At 34.9% G+C, this 8,193-nt stretch overlaps 1 protein-coding gene across 1 annotated transcript; it reads left to right on the top strand.

The window, feature by feature from the left end:
* Positions 1-5,936: 5,936 nt before the first annotated feature.
* Positions 5,937-7,761, top strand: LOC128245095 (uncharacterized). The gene has a single exon (XM_052963311.1). It carries the CDS (start codon positions 5,955-5,957, stop codon positions 7,731-7,733), a length of 1,779 nt encoding a protein of 592 aa, XP_052819271.1. The 5' UTR covers positions 5,937-5,954; the 3' UTR covers positions 7,734-7,761.
* Positions 7,762-8,193: the final 432 nt, after the last annotated feature.

The following is an 8,193-nucleotide window of genomic DNA, read 5'->3' as shown; positions in this document are numbered from 1 at the left end:
ATAAATCTTTTGTGTCGTTATATTTCCATTAACATTAAGTGATCAACTTCCTAGTAATACCACTATCAACCTGCATCACATTCTGCTCATCATTCTTATATCTTGTGCCTTAAAAGTGCATAATGCATGATAATTACATAATGTTTATTACCTATAAGTGTCAGTATATGCTAGACTTGTTTCCTTTGATTAAAACATCCCGCATGCCTATAAATCATCTACGCCACAGAACAAGGAAAATGACATTAATAATGATGATCAGACTTCTTTCTTTCAGCTCATGTATAACCAACTTCTTTTAGTTTATGTTAAATGTATTTGTTTAATTGTGTTAAAATCTGTTACATAAGCAATCAGTTTTGTGTGTTTTTCAGTTAGAAACAATGGCTTTGTAACACTTAATTATAACGGTCAACTTGTTTCGCGGATTATTAGCCAAAAGTAAACATTGTTTTAAGCAGATGTCCTTAATTAGTTTTTTGGATAAACCTTTGGTGCTACTCTTGTTTAAAGTCAACATTTCACCAAAGTACTTCAAATTCTCAACGTTTCGAACTTTGCCCAGAATTTACCAAATCATGTTGGCATATTTAACATTTCAGCTATCATATCAGCCACTCCAAAAGAAAACCACCACTGTGGCCATGTTGTATTTTATAAATGTGCGTATATTGATACAGTTCATGAATAAAGTTATTTGATACAATTATGGTTTCTGTCATAGATTTACCATCAGTTGTACAATTGTGATTTTGTTTAGTGTTATTTTTATTTCAAAACAACAGCCCAATTCTGTCATTTTTTAAGTAACTTCATTTCACTGACATCTACAATCAATGTTTGCCCTCACTTTATTTACTTCGTTCTGACCCTACATATAGACTTGCATAACCAATAGTTGGCCCGCGCTAACATCCAATTGCTGCATCTTGCAGCAACTTTTGTACTTGTTCAATATAGAGGTTATTTACATTCCAAATAAAACGGACCGACCAAGATAATTCCCAATAATGATGACATGATTAAACACATGGTCCAGCATTTGACCAATCAGGGGTTTATGTGAAGCTGAAACTTAAAGTGGTTAATTTCGCCTGTATTCAGCTTTTTTATTGCTCGGATTTATTTAACTAAAGCCTTATAAGAAGTGTTAATTTGTAATATGATGGGAAATTATGACCTTGGGATATATCTAATATCAAACTATGCACCATTTTTTATGTATGCTTTTTAAATTATAAATTAGGGCATACATTATAGGGTAATGGTACTATGTAAACTAGTCAGATGTTTGCTGTATCAATCGTTTCACTTTGCATCCAAACTATTAAACGTCGAAAAGAATATCAGCAAATTCAAATTGACTTGACTAGATGAACGCCTTGTATTGCGTGCATGCGAGGGGTTTTGTTATGAAATGTGCGAGCTCTGACAGGTTATCAAGGGTCTTATAAAAATATTTTTTTTATTATCATTGCTTAAAATAATCAAACAAATAGGGTTGTCACAGAAAATGGATAATAATCCCACCAAATGAATCATCAAAATGACCACGTTATAAGATACATACATGCCATAATGTACACAGATTTATTATCTTCTAAATAAAAACATTGGAATTCTAAGCCTATTTGAAATCTTAATTTGGAGTGTCTGATTCCGCTTCATAATTTTCATAAAACTATATGTATACATATTATATGTTATAATTGAAATATATGTTGAACACGAAAAAAAATTCACAAATAAAAAACAACACAAATATTAACAAATGAGGACATGATTATAAAAGTAAGATTTTTATGCGGCATGACACAATATTTGACAGTAATATTAGGAATGTTCAATAAAGCATTAATTTGTAACAGTTATAACCCATTTTCAATAATAAAGTTTTTGAATCACATTATGACAGTAGAACACAAACGTACTAGAAAGATATTCAACGGTAGCATTAAGTACATCATATTCAGACTAAAATCAATTCAATATATTTTTATTTTTATTTTAATACAATACATTTTCAAATCTCAACATACGACAAGTTAATAAGTACTTGTTAAAATCCTTCACAAATAATACAATATCAACCAAAATAAAAAAAATATATATATATGAACTTAAAACAAATTAAGTGCTTTTTGACAGTATATTGACATTTTATTTAACTGTCACTGTATAAATGAACAGCAAAATAAGACTAGAAATAAGAATCAATTCTTTAACAATATTTGAGGAAAAAAATCCTGCATTAAACATTTAGGGTATAATATCTTTAAGATTGTTTGTTTTTCATTTTGTGCACTCAGCCAACTGCGCCTGCCTCCTTTCCCTCTTTTTTCCTTCCACCATCTCTGTCCGATGCAGTCCTCATCCAGGCAGCACATTTATCTCAACGGGATTTCATGACAGCCCCTGGAATACATACACGTACTGTTAATCCAGACCTACAGATAAGTCTTTTCAGAATTTGGGTAATTCCCAAATGCCAGTTAAATGAATCGGGTATCTGTATTTTTTTTTAAAAAATGTCATTTTTACTGCATAGATCGTATAAATTTTGCCTACAATCCTTCATATATCTAGGCGATATATGTAGTCTCATACACACTAGTTATTCTTTTTAACGAAGGGTTTGGAATTGTATATACCTGTACAGATGCGTGTAACTGTTGGAGGATCTGGTATTAAATGCTGTGATGCTTGCAGAACAGTCCTGCCATTACCACTGCAAAATAATCAAATCAATGACCTCGATGGTGATGTCACAGGCATTTCTTCATCCTCGTCTGATTAAAAACCCTCTTGCTCTGACAAAACATCATGAATAATTAACATTTTTTGTTATACCAACAAATGCATAAATTGGTTGTTTTATATGTGGTACGTCTGTGTTGTTTTGTATGAATTATGTCCCTGGTAAGTTGAATGTGGCATGAATGTGTTCTTTTGATTTGGTATGACTGTTTTGTTTTGTATGTTGTATGTCGGTGTCTTTTGTACGCAGTATGTCTGTGTTTTGTTTGTGGTATGACTGTTTTGTTTTGTATGTTGTATGTCGGTGTCGTTTTGTACGCAGTATGTCTGTGTTGTTTTGTTTGTGGTATGACTGTTTTGTTTTGTATGTGGTATGACTGTGTCGTTTTGTGCGCAGTATGTCTGTGCTGTTTTGTTTGTGGTATGACTGTTTTGTTTTGTATGTTGTGTGTCTGTGGTGCTTCGTTTGTCGCATGTCTGTGTCGTTTTGTTAGTGGTATGATTATGTAGTTTTGTAAGTGGTATGATTATGTAGTTTTGTAAGTGGTATGATTGTGTAGTTTTGTAAGTGGTATGATTATGTAGTTCTGTAAGTGGTATGATTATGGAGTCTTGTACGTGGTATGATTATGCAGTTTTGTAAGTGGTATGATTATGCAGTTTTGAAAGTGGTATGATTATGTAGTTTTGTAAGTGGTATGATTATGCAGCTTTGAAAGTGGGTTGATTATGTAATCTTGTAAGTGGTATGATTATGTAGTCTTGTTAGTGGTATAAATATGTAGTCTTGTAAGTGGTATGATTATGTAGTCTTGTAAGTGGTATGATTATGTAGTTTTGTAAGTGGTATGATTATGCAGTTTTGTAAGTGGTATGATTATGTAGTCTTGTAAGTGGTATGATTATGTAGTCTTGTAAGTGGTATGATTAATATGTAGTTTTGTAAGTGGTATGATTATGCAGTTTTGTAAGTGGTATGATTATGTAGTCTTGTAAGTGGTATGATTATGTAGTCTTGTAAGTGGTATGATTATGAAGTTTTTAAGTGGTATGATTATGTAGCCTTGTAAGTGGTATGATTATGTAGTTTTGTAAGTGGTATGATTATGCAGTTTTGTAAGTGGTATGATTATGTAGTCTTGTAAGTGGTATGATTATGTAGTCTTGTAAGTGGTATGATTATGTAGTTTATTTAGTGGTATGATTATGTAGTCTTGTTAGTGGTATGATTATGTAGTTTTGTTTTGTAAGTGGTATGATTATGAAGTCTTGTAAGTGGTATGATTATGTAGTTTTGTAAGTGGTATGATTATGTAGTCATGTAAGTTGTATGATTATGAAGTCTTGTAAGTGGTATGATTATGTAGTTTTGTAAGTGGTATGATTATGTAGTTTTGTAAGTGGTATGATTATGTAGTTTTGTAAGTGGTATGATTATGTAGTCTTGTAAGTGGTATGATTATGAAGTCTTGTAAGTGGTATGATTATGCAGTTTTGAAAGTGGTATGATTATGTAGTCTTGTAAGTGGTATGATTATGCAGTTTTGAAAGTGGTATGATTATGTAGTCTTGTAAGTGGTATGATTATACAGTTTTGTAAGTGGTATGATTATGCAGTTTTGTAAGTGGTATGATTATGAAGTCTTGTAAGTGGTATGATTATGTAGTTTTTTTAAGTGGTATGATTATGTAGTCATGTAAGTTGTATGATTATGAAGTCTTGTAAGTGGTATGATTATGTAGTTTTGTAAGTGGTATGATTATGTAGTTTTGTAAGTGGTATGATTATGTAGTCTTGTAAGTGGTATGATTATGTAGTTTTGTAAGTGGTATGATTATGTAGTTTTGTAAGTGGTATGATTATGTAGTTTTGTATGTGACATTCCTGCCTTGTTTTGTACGTTGTCTGTCAATCTTGGGATCTTCCTTAGGCCTTGACTCTTGGCGTTTTTACAGGTTATTCATATTTATTTGACAACTGGGTTTCTCTCTGTAGTTGTTATTATATACTTAAATTAATTTTAACGCGTGATTAACGGGTGTTTTTGGGTAGAGGTGAGATAGCTTTAAATAGTTTGTGTGTTCCTGGAGTGAGATTCCAAGGCGTGACTCGAAAAAGATGAGATATCTTTAAATGATTTGAGTTTTTCTGGAGAAAGATTCCAAAGCGTGATTCGTTATACTAGTAATAGTAATTAAATTGTTCTGAAAGTTTTGAGTACTCCTGGCTTGCGATTCCCAGCCGTAATTCGAATGTGATACGTTGAGCCTTCCCTTTCCCTGAAGAAATATTCATAAACTATGCTGATATATATATGTTATTGGTATTTTACTATTTTACAGGCCTTGTTAGGGATATGATAATGTTTATTGTTGAGTTAAAGATAGCTCATGTTCACGGCAAGCTAACGTTCTTACTCAGTAAACTTTCAAGGAAATGCATATTGTGTTGTTATGCACCAGTCAATTGTAACCACGGCTCCCCAGGTTCGGGGGTATACCGGGGATAGCCGGGGAAATGGGCCGTGTTTTTACCTCTCAGGTGGCCCCACAGTGCCGGGTGAATGCGATGGTTTAGTCTTCGCACCAAAAATAGCGGGGAATAGGCCTTAACTAAGGTCCCTGGGGTACGCGGGCATTTGGTGGGGATTTAACCAGCAGCTCGTCCCCGCAGAGCGGGGATTTTACCCGGACTTGGCTTGACCGAAAGTCAAAGTCCCCGCTTTTCCCTGGAATGGGGGTCTTGGTTACAATTGACTGGTGCATTATGAAACTAACGAAATAAAATATTGCGTCACGCACATAAAAAATAACATTTCTTTTCCGAGAACAGCTTTGAATATTTTGAAACTCATACAAAACATGATACACATAATTTAAACCTTTAATTTGACCCAATTCTGCAACAAAATGAACAGTTTATTTATTATATCATATGTTAACGTACAGGCTAGATAACGCTATCTGAAAACCAACCAACCTATATAATCACTGTACATGTACATGAAACGTCACTGCACAGTGAATATAATTATCTAAATCGAAAATAGATGTATTTCGATTGATAATACTTTACCCGGGGGTGAATGCAAAGTGAATTATACTAAAACGATATTTGTATAATTACAGCGGATAAAGAGGTACGGAAAATTTAAACCTGTTTTTAAAAAGAGAATAAAACACTTAACAAGAAAACTATGGCTACCGGTGGATTTGAAGATAACTCTGAGGAATGGGGTGATGACGCCGTTGGTGGAAGAATCGGGAGCAAGTGTGAACCTTGTCGTCACCGGGACAGGTCAGAGGTGGCTTCGTTGTTTTGTAATACGTGCAAAATATATATGTGCGATGACTGCTGTGATGTTCACAAGGTGCACATGAAAAACATAGATGGACATGAAATCGTGGCTGCCCATGAAGCCTGTGTCAAGCCAGATGTCGATATGAAGGGACTTGATCAATGTTTAGAACATAAACGAGCGTTCATGTTCTACTGTGAAGATCATAGCGATTTATGCTGTGAGACATGTGCAATTGTACACCATCGTAGATGCGAGAATATCCACGAAATAGCAAAGTTGGCTAATAATGTGAAAGATGATGAAAAGGAAAAGATACGTGCATCCATTATCACTGCCTCAGAAGTTATAAGGAAATGCGAGGAGGATCAATTGAACAACGTTTCGCGAGTTAAAGAAATCGTAAAAGAAATTGATATTTACAAGGAAGACTTAATAACCAAAATTGATGAAGCCAAGGCGCGAATTGTCAGCGAAATGACATACCATAACACACAGGAAGACGAACGTCTAGATACGAGGAGAAATGCGGCTGAAAACCTGAAGAAAGAACTTGACAGCCAATTGGCAATGTCAGATAGCGTTCGAGAGAAAGGAATGGAAACGGAAATATTCATTCTAAACCACATTCTCAAAAGGACGCAAATCAAGGCAGCACAAACACTGAACACTTTGTTGAGAAATGATTACACCGTCAAAGTTGGATTAAAAATCGACGAAAACTTTTTAAAAATAAAAACTACTGATGTCGTATTGTTCTCATTAAATAAAACACAAGAGCCAAAAACACAATCCTTAAATGGGGAAGATGTAGTCAAGTCAGCAAAACGATCTCAAGAGGTTAAACAAAGGCCGGTGAGTCTAGAGCTGTTGAAAACCATGACTCTCGTTAAGACAGGGGACGACCATAAGGAACCGTTAGTTTCTGGGCTGGACTTCCTGCCTGACGGGAGAATCGTCGCTGTGGATAACTGGAACTGGAAATGTTTTATCTTGAGTAACACACTGAAGAGGTTCAACACATTTTATAAATTTAAGACAAAATCTAGGGACATATCTGTGTACTCTGATAACAATATTGCAGTAACCGTCAGTGACGGAGATATCCGAAACATCTGCCTGCTGACAGTGGACAGTGACAATATGATCTCGCTGATGAAGACGCTGACCATATCCACCTACTCCTTCGCCATCTGTCCCCTGAACGACCGCACGTTCGTAGTGAGCACTTATGACGACCCGCGGCCAGCCAGGATGATCGACGTGGACGGCAACGAGAGCGACTTTGAAAACGTGAAGTTTCCCGGTAAGACGTATAAGCGTGATGAAAGTGTATGTACCTACATACCATCCCGGCATATTCTTGTTATTACAGACAGGGATGCTCACACAGTTTACATGTACCACGCCGTATCCGGCAAGAGGACCGATGTGAAAGATAAGCGGATACGAGAACCGAAAGGCGCCTGTGTAGGCCCCGATCAATCCGTGTTTACCTGCAGTCAGAACACAAACTCCGTCATCCAGATATCGCCCGACGGGGAGATATTGACATCCTGCGACGTCGACATGAAGTTTCCGTTCGCCGTTGCCGTCTCCAGGGATGGCTCAAGAATGGCCGTGACCAATTGTGCGAAAGGAGTGGGAAAACTGAAACTGTTTAAAATAATACAATAAAGGTGTACTATTAAAGCTCAGACATAAAAAAGTGTGTTGTATTATTTATTATAAAAGTAAATATAACTTTCTGTTTGAACATTATTTATTTGTGAATAGTTTGTCAATTAGATTCTTGTAATTATATATTTTTTTAAACAATGACCAGTATTTGTCTTGAATTATATGTTTATATAGTAAATTCCTAAGATTCTTAATGAAACGCCTTCCAGAATATTGTATCTACTGAAGTGTATAATTTTAATCACCGTGGTTGTTGGTGCATTACTTATTATAAACTTCCAGATTATTAAGTTAATTGTTATAGTATGTCAAGGACCCTTTTTAATATTATTCATTTTACAAATTCTGCACAGTGCAATATCCTAAGCCTATATAATTTATAAAGTTTTAAATTAATGGAACCTAATCTCGCAGAATAGTTATTACTAACTAGAACATTTACAGTGTATCGTTGTTA

The sequence above is a fragment of the Mya arenaria genome, chromosome 8 (genome assembly GCF_026914265.1).
Source record: "Mya arenaria isolate MELC-2E11 chromosome 8, ASM2691426v1".
Taxonomy (NCBI): domain Eukaryota; kingdom Metazoa; phylum Mollusca; class Bivalvia; order Myida; family Myidae; genus Mya; species Mya arenaria.
The sequence above is the reverse complement of the archived record's forward strand: the minus strand, read 5'-3'. Positions and strand labels throughout refer to the sequence as shown.

Bases quoted from the DNA above. Each gene is read 5' to 3' on its own strand.
- LOC128245095 (XM_052963311.1), top strand. From the start codon at position 5,955: ATGGCTACCGGTGGATTTGAAGATAACTCTGAGGAATGGGGTGATGAC.